We start from the raw sequence: 19,226 nt of genomic DNA on the forward strand, positions 1-19,226 counted from the left end.
CCTTGGCTAACAGTTTACTGCTGTCTCTCAGGATTATGAAGAGCAAAGTTATCTTTTGATTTGAAATAACTACACTAAATCACTTTTGATTTGAAATAACTACACTAATCAAAATCACTATTTTGATTTGAAATAACTACAGATGACTTACCATCATTAAAAAAAAAATCTGTTGTAACTTGTTTTCTGTGACAGCATGATGAGATTTGTTGAGTTTCAGAGATAAAAACTTCTTTCACGTCCTTTTTTGTGTGTGTTCACAGATGGGTTACTTGAGTGCCAGCCCTTGCTCAGCTGGCACCATGCTTGGAAGTCGGTATTTGGGCTGATGCGAAGTGTCCTTCTTACACTGGGTTGTGTTCTCCAAAACTGGCCTTCACACCTGGCTTACRATATACCCCACCTCAAGAAATAGGCAGATAACACTTGATTTCTGGGCTATATCATGCTGGAAATAAAGTAGCTTAAGGGGAGTCACTTGAGACAATGTGATACCAACGGTTTGTRCGAAATTACTATTGCTGTTACTAAATTGAAGTGACAGTGGTCTGGATGTTCTTCTCTCTACTCTCACAAGGCTGAGCATGTTTCCTCAGCAAATGCTGGGAGGCCTGTCGGGAACACAGGATCTCTTATGTTGTACCACTCAGCACACATCAAAAAGTCTCCTAGCCATTCCATTATATCCACTCTTGTTAATGAGAAGTTTAGTAAAGTAAGTGTTAAAAAAATAAAAAAAGCCTTTGTATTCAAGGCATCTCATAAAATAAAAAATAATAATTTATTCTCTAGTTCTGATAAGTCAAGAGTAGGATTTACAGGAAATGGTTTCCAAAAAAACCCCGAGTCTCAGGATGTTGTAATGTCAGAAACATTTCAGTGTCTTCCTTGATAGCTCAAACAATTAGGATGCAGTAGTTTGGGAAGCATGAGACAATACTGGTTGCTAATACGAATCCTGCCAAAAGATTTTTGAGAAGAACAGAGCATAGATGCTGACAAAGAATGAAATTTGCTCTGTTGCTTCTCAGGTTTTTCTTTGGATTGAATTTTTATGCCTGGTCTTCAGTAGATGTCTTTCAAATATAATTAATTTTTCTGCCTGYCTTGCTCTGTCCAGCCCTGAGGATCTGCCATGGTGATGTTCCTTCCTTCTGAGCTCAACCAGACACAGTTCAATTAGTTGTTCCCAGAAGAACACACACGCAGATTAATACTAGCAAACTATTTTTTAATAAACCCTTTCATCTGTGTCAATGGGGGCCTCATTCAGACTACATTAAAATTAAAGGAACGACTCCTTMTGGTTTTGATGGAAGCTGGATCCAGACCTTCAGACATCTTGGTGTTTCATTTATACAGCTCTTGACTTTCCATAACCAAAGGATTAGCTATAAGATTATGTGGGGGCAGAAAATATTTAAGAATATGAAGCAAAAGCGGGAAATCTCACACAGACCTGTTTTTATTAAGGATCATAATCTTCTATTCAGCAGATAAAAAAGAGGTATTCTCTTCTATAAGAATTGTTGCTGAACTCAAGCCATAAAATGCTCCTAGGAGTATTCTTAATCCGTTGAATTACAGTCATTATCATGAATTTAATTCTTTACTAATTCATGATATGAAAGAGACATTTTATAGACAAGCACGGAGCCAGGTAGTTATCATAAACTTTTTTACAAAGCAGGAGTGTACTGTGCAGGGATGAGTGTTTGCAAACTTAAGAAGTAAGTAAGGAGTCAATGTTCATTATTGTTTGCCTTGTGTGCCTAATCATAAACCATGCCCTGTCTTAGAGGTTACTATCCAAGATAGACAAGAGGTAGAGAGGCAATGAGACAGTTTTCATCATTATAWTTGTATTTACTTTTTATAGTACAATATCTATCTATTATCCATTTTGTTGAGGTAACAGGTCCTGTAAACTGCAAGAATATTTTCCTATATTCTAGTATTTCTTAAATCCAATCATGGAGTTTTCAAAGTTTGGCATCCAAAAACCTGTTACTGATTTTGGGAATTTTGATCCTGATAGACTGGAACTGGAAGAGGTTCAAAAACTCCCAGGAGATTCTTTGAAAGATCTCTGTACCACAGTAACTATTGACTCAGCCACACAGCCTTCATCAAGTCAGTTTTCAGAGTCTCCTTGGAGGTCAGTAGAGAAATCCCACTTGACATTACTGTTAAGTGCTAGGTCTGATCTTTGAGAATGGTCCTAGATTTTTGCATTTTGCATTTCACTATAGTTCTAGTTCAGGAGACATGTAAATAGAAAGCATCAGTTCTTAAATTATAATAATAAAAAAATAGAATCACTCATCTCTTTCTGATTCAATAAATAAAAATAATTTTAAAATCTTGTATTTTCCCCCAGATTTTCACAGGTTTAATAAGATTGCCACACACTAGTCGTATGGCAGAAAGAATATGTAGTCATTTAAGCAACTCCTCCTTTTCTTGTTTCCACTTCTTATTCATCCTAGCCATTTCTTGTATTATATATGTGTTTTTTACTGGTTCTCTAAATTGTTCTCATGTTCAATAATAGAGGCCGACATAAATCTCAGTATTCATATTTATGTGCAGCTCTGTAAAGCTTGGGAGGGAATGGCTGGGACCTTGAAACCTTGAAACCAAAGAGCTTGGTTTCATCTAACATAGGGTGGGAATCATTGAGATGTTCAGCATATACAGTAATATAGATGTTACAGTATAATTTTTGACATTATATTCAGAAGTTCAAGAATGTAGTTATATCTGAAATGTCTTTTCAGTCCCCAAAATCTTGGATTGAAGAGGCCTTCAGTAAAAGAGAATGTGCCAACATCATACCCAGTTCAAAAGACCCTCACAGGTAAAGCAGTGAATTTTTCTTTCTACTGCATTTAGAAAGACTCAGAATAAATGTTTATGGASTGTGTGCGTAGTTTTAATGCAATTCTTTGCAGTTTAATGATGTCCCAGTTAGCAATTGCTGACATTTATGATTTTTCATAGACACTGTCACCAGTACCTTTCAAAAGTGGTTGTTTGAGTTAGAAATCCACAACTATTAACCTTCCTGGGCTTCTCAGGTCTGTTGCTCTCAGTCCAACAACCAAAACTGCRGTACGACATCCGACTGAGAGAGAGGAAAATGACATGCTTCTTAATGTCAGATTACTACTGCACTGGAAATTTTAACCCTGTTTTACTACTTTCGCCTTTCCTCAAAGGATGAAGCAGAATTGGCTTTAAGTAGAAAACAACGTCTGCTGTTGCTTATGAGCAGCTCTGAGATGCAGGTGTCTGCTCAGGCTGGCAGAGAATGTGAAAAGAGTAATAAAAAAATTAGATGTTCAACCCAGATTTGAGGAATTGAGAATACAAACCTTYCAGATCATGCTYTCCAGACTATGTAACTAATCGGTCGTATTGCCTAAATAAACTTGGTGGGATCGCATCTTAAAGGTGTAAATGTCTAAGTTTGATCATGTTGTTTTGAACACGTGAATAGTTTAAATGACAGCTTGCCTAAGAAATGCAGATTGGACTTACAGCCTGAGATTTAAAATTCCAAACAAATCACTGAAGTTATCCAGTAGATCTTTCTAGGTTAAATGCAAAAATACACAACTGTTAATTCTACCAATTAGAATTTTTTCACAGGTGAATTGATATTTTAAAAACACAATTACAGGTGCTTTCTTTTATACATACATGTRTTAATTATTCATCTCTTGTCACAGATGTTCTGCAGGATGCCAGGTATGCCAGAATTTAATCAGGTAAGGCTTAATAAATGAAAGTGTATGCTTTTTAAAGTGAGTTAAAGTAAGAATGGACCTTTATCTGGGAAGCAAGAAGAGCATAAATACCTTTCCTCTGGAAATGTCATAAGAGCCTTTYTGGGGGCCTGTTGTGGGAAGTCTTACTATAAACCATAGTCCAATAAATTATATAAAAACCTTCAATTTACTCAAAATAGAAAATTTTATCCAAAGGACTTCTGCAGGTGTCTGTGTCTTCATGTTCTCCTGAGGAATGAAAGGCAGAAATGTGTCTCTAAACGGGTAACAATTCCAGCTGTATCCTGGCTGCCATAGAAGAGAGGGAGAGAAGGGCAGTGAAGAACCTTAGGATTTAGGGAAAGAAGAAGAATAAAATGAAGGGAGAAGGAAGAAGAYAATAGACACATCCCTGGTGATACTGTTTTTCTAAAGATTTTTCTCATCTTTGTACTGGCTGCTCTGAGTTCCTGCTCTTGGGAAGGCAAACAACAGAATTTATATCATTTTGGTGATTTTCAAGTGGTGTTTAACTGGTGTGTGGATTTTTCAGGCAAATAGGCTTGTGAATCTTTTCAATCCAATGTTTATAGCAGCTGGTGTTGCTGTAGCYGGTGTCCCTGTTAAATCGAAACTTTAATTTTCCTTGACAGTTGTTTTGTAATGAGGCCTTTTCTCTGAAAGCTGAAATAATAGAAAACTAAGAGTTCCCAATAACTAGTGACCAACAAGGTAGTGCAAACTTTCTGTCATCTGCATGAGCATGACTATTTGCATTTTTATGACACATTTCACATTTTATTTTGCTTCTAAGCTTTACCTGAGACCAGAATCAAATTTTCTAAAAAGCAAGCAAAACACTCATGTAAATCAAATCAGTGTAAAAGACATTGGTCTTAAAAGGAAGGTGCATGATCTGTGCAGCATGTGCTGTCAGTGGGTCTACTTTCTTTGCCTGATATCTGTCCCAAAAGAAAGCTGCATGTGTGTTTAGCCCCAGAGCAGAAGAAAATGGATACAAAGATTTTGCAAGCATTTTGGAGGTAGAAATGCAGGGAGAATTTTAATACTACCTGCTAACTTGTAGATAAGTTCAGATGTGTTCAGTAACAGAGTTGCTTTCACACAGTTTTAAGTCTATCTAAAATCAGACTGTTGAAATTCTGTCTCTCTCTCTCTCCCCTCTTCCGTCCACTGGGATCATGTTGTTAGTTGGTTCAGGAAACTCATTGGTATCAAAATTAACCTGGAAAAAATAATAAAAAATAAGATTAATTTTGAACCAGATCAGCCTTCTAATCAAACACTGTGTAGCTGTAGTAATGCTAATACTACAGTGGAAGAGTGGAGGAAGAAGGAGAGAAAGTGGGAGTGTGCATGTCATAGTATTTTCTTCTTAAATTATTTTCATCTTTTACCTTTGTCTAGATCTCACAGAATTGGATTTTGTTCCCCTCTTACTGTTGTTAAATTGTTGGTGTGCATTTTCCTACTTTTTAAGCTAACGTAAATCCTGTTTGTCCATCTGTCTGTATATGCAGAATGTGTGGGTGTCTGGTGTTCATTTCAACCAGTCTTTATCTTCCAGGCACAATTTTCCAAATGACAGCTAATCTCTTTACTTGTATTTTTTTAAGATGCACACATAGCTTTGTTCTAGCAGATCTTTTCTTTCAAAATTCCAAACAAGAGAAAAGTGTTTCCACGTGAGTGTTGAAACTGGTTATTTTGTGTTTATTAGATCAGGAATGAAACTAGTTTTAGGCTTTCTGAGATTTGTTTGTTTTTCGTAACAGTCAAAAATTGATGTGAATATACTTGATGTATACWACAATTTGACCTAATACTTTAGGCAAACGATTTTTTTTTTCAAATGGAATCTCTTAAGAGTGTTATTTAAAGACAAATTTCAAGATTTGCAGTCAGTTCATGAGTGCACTATGCACCTATTGGCAAATACTATGTGGAATAACTCCATTAAGTACTTGATAATCAAATTTGAGTAATGTATTGGCACATCTGTTTGTCCATACTTCCCCAGTGTGTTGGACTGGCCTCTCTACTCTTCAGTGCGGTGCTTCCAAATACACCCCAGGTTGCTGCGCCTCGGCTCTGAGGCTGCTCTCACTGTGTGGTTATTCAGCAATGTGATGCCCGAACCTCTGGTACCTTGTGCATCTCTATTGTTTTGTGAGAGTTATCGCTGTATTTGACCTGTATCGCTGTATTTAGGCACATTTCTTGGATACTGGCTCTGAAGTGCTGCCTGCTAGGGCACTTGCTTTTGTAATCCTGTTATTATATGCTTTAACAGCACCGCTGACCCTCAGAGTTTCTCCTTTTTCCTCAAAGTATGACTTTTCATTATTATTTCATTAGTAGCTTGGTGAGCCTCTGAAGTAAGTAAGAAAAAGCTGTTGCAAAGACACTTTAAAGCTATACACAGTGTCTTCAGATGATCATGGGATAGTTTGGGCTGGCAGGGACTGCAGGAGGGCTCCCGACCTCCCCTCCCCTCCCCTTCCTTCTCCCCAAAACTGGAGAGCAGGCTCAGCTGTGGGGCAGATGAGGTTGCTCAGGGCTGTACTCAGCTGGTGCCACCTCTGAGGACAGAGCTGGTACCACCCTCCAGCTTGGCCCCACTCCTGGGCTGTCCCTAGGTGAAATGTTTTTCTTGTGATCTGGATACAAGAATATTGTGAGAGACTGTCAAAAGCCTTGCTAAAGTTGAGGTAAATGACATCCACCGCTCTCCCCTCATCCACTTATCCAGTCATTTTATAACAGTAGACAATCAAGTTGGTCATGCATGATTTACCCATGGTAAATCCATGCTGCCTGTTTCTGATCACCCTCTTCTCCCTCATGCGTGCAGATGCGGGCTCCAGCAGGACACCCTCCAGGATTTTCCCAGGGATTGAAATGTTCCTGGCCTGCCTGCGGTTCCACAGAATTTTTCCCCGATTCTGAAGATGAGTACAGCACTCACCTCTCTCCAGTCGTTGGGAACCTCCCCTAATCTCCACAACATGTCAAAACTGGTGTATAGTGGCTTTATGAGGACAGCTACCAGCTTCCTCACCAGCACCCTTAGAGTACAGCCTGTCAGATCCCCAGGGACATGTGTGGGTCAAGTGCTTGCGAGCGATCCTTGACTTGATCCTTACCCCAGCTGGTGGCTCCTCTCTGAGCCCTGTCACCTACAGCACAAAGATCTACAGCAAAATACAGAGCTCCATGTAATATTCTGATCTGATTTCCTCAGCCGTCCTGAAAGTCTACTGGTCTTGGCTTTTGACTTTCCAAATAGCTCAAAAGTTATTTGCATCTTTTCCCTTTCTAGAGAAAGCATGCCAGCTTGAAGCAGAGCAAGAGCTGTTTGGGAAATACCAGTCCTTTTGAGTTCATATATCTATATGGTAATCCTAGGTCTAAAAGCAAGTGCATACAYCCTGCAGTGCCTGTGTTAGGTCTGCGTGCAGTCCTCTACTGCCTGCTCAATGTAACTGAGTCATTCTGCAAAARTGACTGATCCCTGCATGCTTTTGCATTTAAGCATTTAGCATGCAGTACAAATGTCATTATTTCAAAAATAGTTCGGTGTTCATTGGCCCTCTCAGTTTCAAGACTACTGCACTGATTTGTCATGTCAGATGATTAGTTTCTTCCCATAGGATCTTTGCTATGCAAAGGCAGGCTGCTGCAGTTTGTGTTGCTCTAGGAAGGGCTGCTGATGTGCTTGTATAGGGCACAATAACATGAGACGTGATCCTTGTGTGATGATATTTTGATGGTAGTYTTTTGCAGTGCTAGGCTTCGACAACTCTTTAATTCTCCACCAAACAAGATCACTTAATTGAGTTATTAATTCCTCAAGACTGTGGGATGCCTCCCTTCTCCAGTCTGCTTTTGTTGAGCATTAAATAGATTGAATGTCATTTGCCTGTGCTGAAAAACATGTGTGTACATACTTTCTATGGTTTCTAGGTGTGTGAAAGTGCCTTTCTGAAGAGTACACCTGTTTAATTTGCTTCGGGCTTTTTTATCATTTTTTAAAATTCATWTGTCTTTCACCATTTAATTCTTTCACGTCTCTGTAAAACTATTCTGTCTTTAAGCATGTTACCTCTTTACATTTCTGCAGATCAAGTTTGCATCTAACCTGCTCCTAGATCCAGAAGCAATGTTTCAGAGTCCCAAGGAATTCATTAAGTTTTGAGAGGCTGTTTAGAATCTCACAGAGTAGAAGGGGAGGATTTCTCTAAATCTCCCAAGAGTATTTTAACATCAGAAACATTTAAAGGGAAATTGGAGTATCAGATGTCATTATAAATTACATCAAAGTTAATCCTGTAAAACAGGCTGAAGCCTGTCAGAGCCTGTMTAACAGCAATACTGGTTGAATTTGGAGCCCAGGCTATTCATACAGTCACAAGCTTTAATGCTAACTGATCTACAAAATTTCCATTAATATTGCACTTCAATCAATTTATTTTATATATTCACTTTGCTGGTGTCCAAGAGTCACCCTTAATATCTCTAGACTTAAGATCACTTCTCTCCTCCTGGTTGATGACTGTAACTCCAAGGTCATCTTCAGTACCTAGAATAACCTGTGGTCATAATCACAGAAGAGTCTTGATGGCCCAAAATATTCTTCTTAAATCTCACATAAGAACTCAATAAAGTTGAACTGCATTGCTCAGATCAGAATTGCTTCATGGGACTATCAAACGCTATTAGTGTTCCCCAGGTATAAAATAATCATGTATATGTCAAAACATTGATTTTATTCAATGTCATTTTGCCATTGCTGAGTTTTTTCATCCAAGTTCATTTTTGTTATATTTGGTGTCAGAAAGCTAGAAAATCCACCTTTCTAGAAAAACTATTTGGGCTATTTTGGTCAAGATCCTACAGCTGTGTGCAAGWGTGTATGATATAAAATCATTTTTTTATTTTTAATGTGAGGTGTTGCTGTGGACGACTAATTGGAGATCACCCAGAGGTAGACTGTAGCTGGCCGATATATCAAGCTGCCCTTCAGAAAAGCAATGAAGAGTGGTCCGTGCAAAAACACACAAAGACGAGTCCAACTGATGCATTTGGGACRATCAATTTCCAGGATGGAGATCATACTTACCATGCCAAGGTATGGGTGGAATTTGATTTTGGTAGGTGCTGGGTTAATATGTACTTTTTTATAATTTCAATGTAAGAAAGGCAAAAAGTGAGATCGGAAAGAAAAGGGCAATGTACYAGGAACTCAAATTAGAGTGTGTAAACAATATTTTTAAGTTGAGCTTCACTGAGAGTAGGACCAACCTGGCTTGTTCTTTGTATTACTCACAGATACATTTTTATGCTATCGCATTAATATCTTTCTTTGTGAAAGTTCTAATGTTTCACAAGATCTTAAGATGTTAGAGCTGAGATTTTTCTCAGATATTTCCTTTTCTTCCTTGGAGTATTTAAAGGATATTTATTTAACCACAATTATTTCTTCCAGTATATCAGACTCTCTTATGACAGTAATTTGGACCAGCTGTTGCACCTGATGGTTAAAGAATGGCAGATGGAGTTGCCAAAGCTAGTGATCTCTGTTCATGGAGGCATTCAAAACTTCAAGCTTCCCTCAAAGGTCAAACAGGTTTTCAGCAAAGGACTGGTCAAGGCTGCTGAGACTACAGGAGCATGGATAATTACAGAAGGCATCAACAGCGGTAGTATAATTCTTTTTCTTCATCATATATGAACATGTACAATTAGGATAAATACAATGTAATTGTTTGTATGATGATATGGGAATTTTTATCAAGCAGAATGCATAATGCAAAGAGTGACATCAGACAGCTTTGCAGCAATTAACTGGTATTCTAAGTATTTTAAATATTTTTTGGTTAAAGAGGAAGGAGTATTCCGYGTGTAATAAGCACAATGCCAACTGACAGTAGATAACCAGAACTTATATTGCAGTGAATTTCATCTACTTCCTTAAAAAAATCAGGTTATAAGGACTGTGATCATCATCTTTAAAATAGTTTTCAAATCTAAATTTAATTCATATTTTATAATTAAGGAAGTTTTAAATTATAATAATCCATTAACTAACCTATTAATATCTGAAATTATCTAGATTATGTACAAAAGCTGAAGTGGTCARTAAGCCAAGGAACTGAAAAAGTCTTATTTAGTTAGTTCATATTAAATCATGTGGCCTTRAAGAAACTATACTGACACTGGAGAATTTACACCTAATAGATGACCTAGGGTGCTTGGTTATGCTTTGTGCCATCCTGGAATTAATATGGACAATCAGGAGATGACAGGAAGCTCATGGGAAAATCCCCTTGTTTGACAATCCTCCTGTGAATGATGTGCCAAAAAATAGCATATTCATTATTAGATGAATTTAATCCTTTTTGATGAAGGAATAATCTAAAAACTTTCTATAAGCTAAAATTAGTTTTTTTTTAAGTTGTCTTGTTCAAAGCCATTCAAATAGGTTTCTGTTTGTATGATTTTTTTTTAACTGTCAGTTGCTTATACTAAATCTGATTTTTAATCGTTGCTGCTTTACAATAAAGTCTTAAAGCATATTAGCTGAGGTTGCAAGGAGTACCAAACACATGAAGAAATAAAGACTCATTAAATTAGCTGAATATAAAAGCATAGACATGCAGCAATTGAAAAATTGGAAAAGATCTATTGCTAAGCTATTTTCCATTAACTTAAAAGTTTATTAAATCCAAATATGTTTTTGAGAATGTTTGGATGCTTAAGGTGATTTTTTTCTGTTTTTTTTTTCTTAGTTTGTCCTTCTATGGCCTTCCAAAAGAGTGAGGTGTTATATTTGAAAGAATAGAATCTAAACATACAGTAATTTAATGTGCAGTGAATTTATTTGAAATGGTTAATAATTAAATGTAAATACTAACAAAGTATTATATGCTAGTGTAAGTACTAACAAAGGCATTAGTTTCAGTTTTAGTTCTGAGGATATTTATGCAAATAATAAGGTATTTTTGCAGGTAGGTAGATCCATTAGCAACATAAATGAATAATGTTAATCATAAATACGTGTTGACTTTGGTGCATTACAACTGAACCTTACTCTCCCTGCAGTGGATGCCAAATGTACAAGTGAGGAAGATAGTTTTATTTGTGTTCAAAACATAACCGTAGAATAAAATAAATGATGGAGAACCCATTTACRGATGTCTTGTGGCAAGAATCCAAATGTAGCAGGAAAGTGATGATTACTCGTGTGTTTAGGAGTGTCTCGGCACGTGGGGGATGCTCTGAAAGGCCATGCCTCCCCGTACCTGCGAAAGATCTGCGCTGTTGGGATCCCTCCCTGGGGCATCATCGAGAACCAGAGGGACCTCATCGGAAAAGATGTGAGTAGGACACGTTTTGCTAATAACAACCTCTATGTTCAGGGGATGTTTTAGCTTTCTTATCTACATCAGTTTCTGCCTACTTCACTTCGCTGGCTTGATTTTGTTGTCAGTAAAAGAAATTTTAGATTTTGCTCAGGAATCAAATTCAATTGCATATTGAGGCACTGTATTTTGCTTTTCATATGTAAGTAATAGGTTTAAAATATTTCTCTTCTTACAGGAAATTGCTGTTCCCTTCTGAAATTTTGTAATTAACTAGGCAATTGTCTTATGTATGCAAATGATGTATTTCTACATTCATGTGATTCAGGATAAGCAACCAGGTTAATGGTGTACACAAGTAGGCTATTMAAATCCATTATTTTTGTTCATAAACTGGAGTTTTATGCAACTGCCAATGTGAKGGAACAAGCTACATAATTTTTTAAAAAACACTTGACAAGTAGGGCAAAATCATTCCAAGTAAATGACAGATCACGTTTTTTAGTGGAATTACAACAGGGAAAAATATGCCACTGTTTCAACTGTTACAGAGAAAGACAGGCTCATCTCCTCATTCATCTCCTCACTAAGACTGTAAGACTAATCATGAATGCTTTCTGTGGTATTAATTATATTTTCGCTACTGTTAAGAGTCAAATGAAAACCCATGCTTGATTAGAGCAGCAAGAAGCATGATGGAGACTTCCACACAGTATGGCAAAGGAATATATACAAATGAGTAAATGCACAAGATGATATTTTACTGGTTTCTTTGAAAATTTTTTTATTTCATTTTTCTCAGGTAGTTTGCCTGTACCAAACTCTCGGTAATCCGCTCAGCAAGCTGAGTACCCTCAACAGCATGCATTCTCATTTCCTAATGGCAGATGATGGGACAGTAGGCAAGTATGGAAATGAAATGATGCTCAGGAGGAATTTGGAGAAGTACATATCCCTTCAAAAAATACACACAAGTGAGTACTGCCTTGGTCACAGTTTGAAAATCCTATCCTAAAAGTCATGGAGATACTTGGCATTTCCTGTTATATACTGTGTGTCCTCAATTGCCATGAATTTCACTGGCTGAAGTTACTAAATTCAAATGTCTTGAACTCAGTCAGGAGAAATGAAAAGGGCAACACTCTCAGAAAGAATAGGCATTTGGGGTAACTCAGGTTTTGGTATCTCAATTACAGAAACATCTAAAAGAGTCAGATTATTCTGAAAGTGCTGAGAACGTTCATTTTGCACAGTTTTACATGGTGTTTATATCAGCATGAGTGAATTTCCCAGCATTTTAACTAGGTGGTAAGACATCTTGCATGCATTCCTCAGACCTCCTTGGGAACAGAAACACAGGCTGCTTGCAAAAGGGAAACTTGATTTTGTAACTTGCCTATGCAGTGAATGAATTATGGTATAGAAATCGTAAAGAAAATATTTATTACCTAGACAAGTATTTATTTTTATGCAGCAGATTATTTAAGCATTTTTTTTGTAAGTTGCTTCTGTTCTAGAGATTTAAAGCATGAGATACATCAAAAGATATYGCAGAATTATGATTTTGAATGCTTGCTTTCTTATTCAGCTCATGGTATAGTTTTTACAAACTTAGAACCTACTCAAAATCTTTTTAGTGTGTTAATGTGTGCAGCTTCTTATTCAGCCTCTAATGTTTTTCCTTAATATGGCTTTTTGTGACTTGTATTTTCCATTTTTTTTTCTATTTCTGTTGCATCTTATGTCATAGGTATTTCTAATTACTAAAACATTATACTACTATAAAACTTATCAAAGTCTGTAAAAAAAAAAGGGGGGGGGCTGTTTGCTTTTCCATATATATAAATAAGCAAATGGATGTGGTGCACCCTTGAATGTGTGACAGCTGTTGTGAACTGCAGACGATATTTTGCRTAGTATGCTCTTTATTCTTTCTAGTGCTAGGGCTGCTGACAATTGCATCAAGGAGTTTTCATAATCTTTTTGCCCCAGTTGCAGGTGTTTTTAGTCAGTCTTAAAAGTGTAAGTCGAATTAGAGATGATGAAGGCATGATTGGCTCTTCATTGAACCATGTAGTAATGTGAGATTCCTTCAAGAGTGTTAATTGATGAGACATTCTGATTTTTTTTTTCTTTTTAACTGAGACCTGTTGTAACTGGTTAGGTGTGTTTTGAAACAGGAATGGGCCAAGGTGTACCCGTAGTTGGGTTGGTGGTGGAAGGAGGCCCCAATGTGATCCTAATGGTGTGGGAGTACGTGAGGGCCAGTCCAGCTGTCCCTGTGGTGGTCTGTGAGGGCACTGGCAGAGCTGCAGATATCCTGGCTTTTACCCACAAACACACGGGTGATACGGGGTGAGTAGCGGCATACTGCACCTCCTGCTTGGCTTGCAATATTGCGAGGGACCTGAAAATGCCTGTCTCCAAATCAGATAGATAAGAGATTCCTGCCTCTAATAGTGACCGGACTGGGGGCTTCCGCTGGCTTTTACATCTCTGAAGCGAGAACAGTGCTTCTTCCTCCCCACCCCCCAAGCTGATGTTAAAAAAAAACATTCTGCCAAAATTATGAATGCTTTTCTGAAGAGGAAAGCTTTGAAACTGCGTCTGGCTGTTCTGAGTTATTTCAATGTTTCTAGCTTCTGGCCAGGGACGATGTTGGGGGACCCCAGGTACCTGCTTTGCTTTTGATTCCATCCCTTCATCCTTCTCATCAGGATTGTGAAAGTGGGCTTGGGCTTGGGTTACACAAAGTTTTTGAGACTAGAGCTGGGGTTATTGCTGCTGTAAGTGCCTCAGTCTTGGGTAGGAAGAGAACCAATGTTCCCTAGCCTTGGTTTAGGTCCCAGTGTATTTCCCATATATGCCCTATATTTGTAATCTCTTCTAGCTCCTTCTGCCACCTCCAGTGCAGCCTCAGCTCCGCAGAGCCTTTGCTCAGCTGCAGATGCTGGGATATTAAAAGACAGAAAAACCTTACAAAACTTTTAATATTTTTTAGCTGCATATTCATAAGCAATCCTTTGAAAACTCTTAACTTTTTAATTTCTTATGTTTCTAATAGTTTATGTGTGTGGTCAGGAGTAATGCCCATATAAATAATAATTTATCTTATGTGATGCCTTTGCTCTATTTTGTTGAAAGATGGGAGGAAAAAGTCAACAGAGAAATTAAAATATTTCTGAAGTGTCTCCGTTTAGCATAAATTTCTATTGCTAAATTTTTATTGCTGAGGTATCATTTGGGGTGGGATGAAGTAGCCCAAAATAAACTTTTTTGCTTTTATGTCTGTTCTTCAGGGAGCTGCGCCCTCAAGTGAAAGAAGAGGTTATGGTAATGATCCAAAACACCTTCAATTTGGGGCAGAAACAGTCCAGTCACTTATGTCACATTTTGATGGAGTGCATGGAGCACAGAGAATCCGTGAGTAGGGCTCACACGCTGATTTTACGATGTCTCTGTTTGCGGTTACCCTTTTTGCTCTTTCTGTGGTGAGCTGGCTTGGGCTCAGCAGTTGCAAGGTAACAGCTTTGTCTCCAATATGAAGATGACAAGAGAGTGTCTGTTCCACTGGTTTCGGTACACATCGTGTACCGCAGGGAAAAGGAAGCTCAGTGCCCGTGGTCAAAACTCCTGAAAAGATAATGTGAAATGAGTCTTCTGTTTTTATAAAGCACCAGCAACTGATCTGTGTATCCTTTGCTTTACTAAGGTATATAATAGATATTTCCACAGAAGCCATTTAGTTGACTTCTCAAGTCTCAGTGGTTGCTTATGAAATGACAGCCTTCATGTTTTTGGCAAAAGGCCTGACATCTTTGTTTTCACAGTAAAGATCAAATGATTCTTACTTTTTTTCTTTCTTTACTAGTATCGTTTCTATAATTTATAAATGCATCCACCCATTCTTCTACTCAGAATTTTACTAGAGTTTTTTTTTTCTGCACTGTCAGGGTTTTTGAAATGCACTGACACATTTAATGGCTCAGGTAATCATTTGGGGATACTGAGTATTTCTTATGAAAGTCACAAGAATTGTTGCAGTGGACACTAAAACGGAAAGGATATAATAAGTCTTTTTATGTTTTTCTGTAGGTTTTATTATATTTCAATGTCTAAGACTGTTTTCTAGTTGAAAACTGAGTAGATATCAGTCAAGTTGCATTTTTACCTTTCCCAGTTTTGAAAACTAATCAAAAGAAAATGAGCTCATATTGTTATACAGTAGGTTGATGTCAGATTGTCTGGGACACCATTGCATTAAAAAGCGAAACGATGTAATTTCTTACTGAAACAAAGTAAATACGTTCAGATACTGGTCCTTTTCCAGTGTTTGTGCTGAGATCTATGTGTTTTAAGCTACCACAACCGCAAGAAGAAATAAAAGCTTTTCTGCCCCATCTCAAATAAAGTACTTTTACAATTCTGACAGATAACCATATTTGATGCAGAGTCTGAGGAACAGCAGGACATTGATTTGGCAATTCTGACTGCACTTCTGAAAGGTACTTATCTGGGAATATGATCTGTTTTCATCTATGTACAGCCCCCTTGGCTTACCCATTCAAAGCAAAGGAATAACATTGATGTATGTGAGCTATTAAATACTTTGCTTGTTTTCTAGGTACAAATATGTCTGCTTCAGATCAGTTAGCTTTGGCGTTGGCCTGGAACCGACTGGATATTGCCAAGAAACATATATTAGTTTATGGACAACACTGGAAGGTATGTTTTATTTCTCACGGTAGCTTTACATTTTAATTTCATGACTTATTTTCCATGATTTTCATTTGTCAGGCTTTAATGGAGGAGTAGTTTGGTGCTTGGATTCCTTGTTGGCATAAACATCTTTGATTTTGGAAAGACACTATTCTTAAAATCACAGTATTCAACAGCAGTGAGCATCACATGAAAATTAAAAACACACTTGTTTATCCAGTTCAATCATTTTCCCTGATGACTTTTCCAAATAGTTTCACTGGTCCTTCTGGATATATATCCCTCAAGCCTGAGCTGAGATCTGTGTGTTTTAATCTACCACAACCACAAGAAGAAATAAAAGCTTTTCTGCCCCATTCATTGCTGGTCAAAGATATTTCATTGTAAAAGAGAGCACTCTTTTCTCCTGAGGAATAAATGTGCTGCCTCTCTTTTCCTGACTCTAGACGGTACAGAAATCACTAGACCAATACTGAATCTTTTGTGGAGTTGCCAGGTAAAAATGATAGAATTAAATGTGTGATAATATAGCATTGTGGTGTTTTTTTTGTTTGTTTTTTATATAAATTCTATATCTCACATCGAATGTTATTTCAATTTTTTAGAAATATGTATTTTCTTCAAAAAATGGAATCTGAGGCTGCCAGAAGTAAATCTACTTAATTTTCCAATTTTCCAACTACAAAGTTGATTTTGCCAGACCATTTTTTTTAATAATCTACATTTTAGATGATGAAAAGTAGAACATCTTTTTTGCTGAGTGACGTTAGCTGATGGTTTGACTGAAAAAAAGTATTGAATTTATTGATCACCTATCCATGTTTTCTTGCATTGTGTAAGGCTAAATATGTGAAAGATTATGCCTGAGATGTCTACAGTTGGGCACTCATGAATTAATAAGCACTTTTTTTATTGCCTCTCTGGGCTCAGCTCGCTATCTGTGAAGTGGAGATGATAATAGCATGTTCTCACACAGAAATCTGGTGAAGAGAAACAGTGCTGAGTGCCCCTGAAAAGTCCAGAAGGGAATTACCAATTTCATTTGCAGGATCTGAGTGGTGTGCGAGAGACAAGGGATGTGCGAAGCTGGGAACAATAAGGCTGGAACCAAATGCTGAATATTTGCCTGTTAAGTGAGCATCATGCACTCTGTGAACTGGATATAGCTGAGCCCAGTGGAGAAACACAGTATATGATTTTGTAATGAATAATTGCGCTGTTATTCATGACAATAAATTAGCTGATACCTTGTGAGTGCTTGACCTCATAACCTTAATAATATTTATGTAACACAGACTTTTGCTTTTATGCAATATGAGAAAGATATATTTATAAATCAAAATGTATGCATATTTTTGCCTTTAAGAAATTTGTTCCAACATGCTGTTATGTTTTGAATCTATAAAGAAAAAATATTTTTTCAATGTCTTCTTCCTCTAGCAGGTTTATAGCATATAAATTTTTTTATTTACATTAATTTGTCTTAACAATGTGGCTGTCACTCTGTCAGCTGTAGATAAGCTTTTATTGAAGCACTGTGTATGTAAGGTATTAAGGAAAGGGGATACTCTCTATTCACTGCTGTTTAAATGTCTGTTCTGTTAGAGTAAGTCAGGAGGATTGAGCTTTTGCCATTTTTATGTATTATTTAAGATATATTTTGGCAAGGCCTATGGTTTTGCATTCTTCTTTTGCTCGCCGTTTGCATGAAAAGTATAGGTGCTACAGAGGCAAGCGGAACCTACTTTGAGTAGTAATTAGTATAACTCATGAAAAAGTGAAGAGTAAAAGCTGAGATCTTAAATGAAAATGTTAAATTTTGGTGGAATTTTTTGCTGTCTGATGTTTTCATTTGATACTTCTGGTTCTTGAAGTGCCAGAAATAATACAATTTCCCATTCCCTACCACTGTGACACTGATGATTTTAGAGAACTGTTTCATAGCACCTTGTTTTTCCATGCTGCTAATCTGTTTCATTTCTCCTTATCTCTGACAATCTTTACTGCTTTTCCATGTACTTTTTCTGGATATTTAAGTCCCTTCTTTGGGATAGGTTTATGCATTATTCTGTAGCCATCTAAAAAGAAGCCCTAATATTCTGTAAGCCTGTTTGAATTTTTATTCATTCTTTCAGAAGGTAGGTCCACTAACACCTTTTCTGAATTAATTTCAAGGTTGACACTGTGCAGGCTGTGTTGTTTCACCATGCACATTATTTCACATTTACCAATGTGGAATTTCACCTTTTTTTTTGTGCTCGTTAAAATTCTGAGATTCTTCTGCAGCTCTTCATAACAATTGGTTTAGTTACTATGAATATTTTTTGTATCATCAGCAGGTATTGTCAAATCAACCTGCAACCTATGGGATTTCTTTGGACTCCCATCACCATTTACTGTTCTTTTTTCCTATCATTTCATCAACGAGAGGATGTTCATCTTGTGACAGTAAAATTCCTTTAAAGTTCTTCAGGGAAGTTGTTATCAAAAGTTTTTTGAGGGCTACAAAAATATTCTACCAATCAGACAGCCTTATCCTCACTGGCTTCCTGAAAAACTTCCACTAGCTTTATGATTTCACTCTACAAATTATTTGTATTGCTTCTTCTCACTGTATTTACCCATGTCCCTATTGGTGCTATTCCTTATCATAGTTTCATTACATCTTTTCCTACAAAATTCTGACTGTATTGATACACAGTACCTGAATAACATATGAACCTCTGCCTTTTTGAACATCTGCATATGTTTTACAGTTTCTCAGTCTGCTGGCAGAGAGGCCAATTTCAGCTACAGTTCGGCTCCCTGGGAACTCCTAGGTGAATACCACCTGGTCCCGACAATTTACTACCACTTTATTGGTGACTTCTGAAATCTTTTCTACTGACACTCCAATTTGACACAGTTCCTCAGATTTGTATGTCATAAAGAATAGCTTTGATGTGGGAACTTTCCTAACATATTCTGTAGTGAGCAGCGAGGCAAAGAATTAATTTACAGTTTCTGCAATAGCCTTACCTCCTTGAATGTTTCTTTTATACCTTGATCATCTTTCGGCCTTACAGATTCACTGGCAGTCCCACTGCTCCCTCTCCTCTGCTTCTGATATGCTCAGAAAAGATCTTTGTACTTGTTCGCATCTATTTCAGTGCAATTGCGCAGCATCATTTTGAATGGAAAAGCCATTGTCAAATACGGAATATGTTCTCCCTTTCAAGTAAGATGTAAAGAGATCATAATAAACAATTCCTACATCTATTATTGCTTCTCCAAGCAAAAATTGGAAAGGCATATATTCTTTATTTTTTTCCCAGTAAGCAGATAAAGGTCTTACATAATATTTTCCTCA

At 37.2% G+C, this 19,226-nt stretch overlaps 1 protein-coding gene across 1 annotated transcript in view; it reads left to right on the top strand.

The window, feature by feature from the left end:
* Positions 1-1,973: 1,973 nt before the first annotated feature.
* TRPM6 (transient receptor potential cation channel subfamily M member 6) overlaps positions 1,974-19,226 on the top strand; it is a 68,604-nt gene continuing 51,351 nt past the window's right edge. The window contains exons 1-11 of the mRNA XM_085312294.1: positions 1,974-2,099; positions 2,781-2,860; positions 3,735-3,773; positions 8,745-8,925; positions 9,283-9,496; positions 11,049-11,173; positions 11,961-12,132; positions 13,339-13,513; positions 14,458-14,581; positions 15,591-15,663; positions 15,783-15,883. Coding sequence (XP_085168420.1) covers positions 1,974-2,099; positions 2,781-2,860; positions 3,735-3,773; positions 8,745-8,925; positions 9,283-9,496; positions 11,049-11,173; positions 11,961-12,132; positions 13,339-13,513; positions 14,458-14,581; positions 15,591-15,663; positions 15,783-15,883 — 1,410 coding nt within the window. The remainder of the gene's footprint in view (positions 2,100-2,780; positions 2,861-3,734; positions 3,774-8,744; positions 8,926-9,282; positions 9,497-11,048; positions 11,174-11,960; positions 12,133-13,338; positions 13,514-14,457; positions 14,582-15,590; positions 15,664-15,782; positions 15,884-19,226) is intronic.

This window comes from Rhea americana, unplaced genomic scaffold (genome assembly GCF_003343005.1).
Source record: "Rhea americana isolate MKP2758 unplaced genomic scaffold, rheAme1 scaffold_11, whole genome shotgun sequence".
Taxonomy (NCBI): Eukaryota; Metazoa; Chordata; class Aves; order Rheiformes; family Rheidae; genus Rhea; species Rhea americana.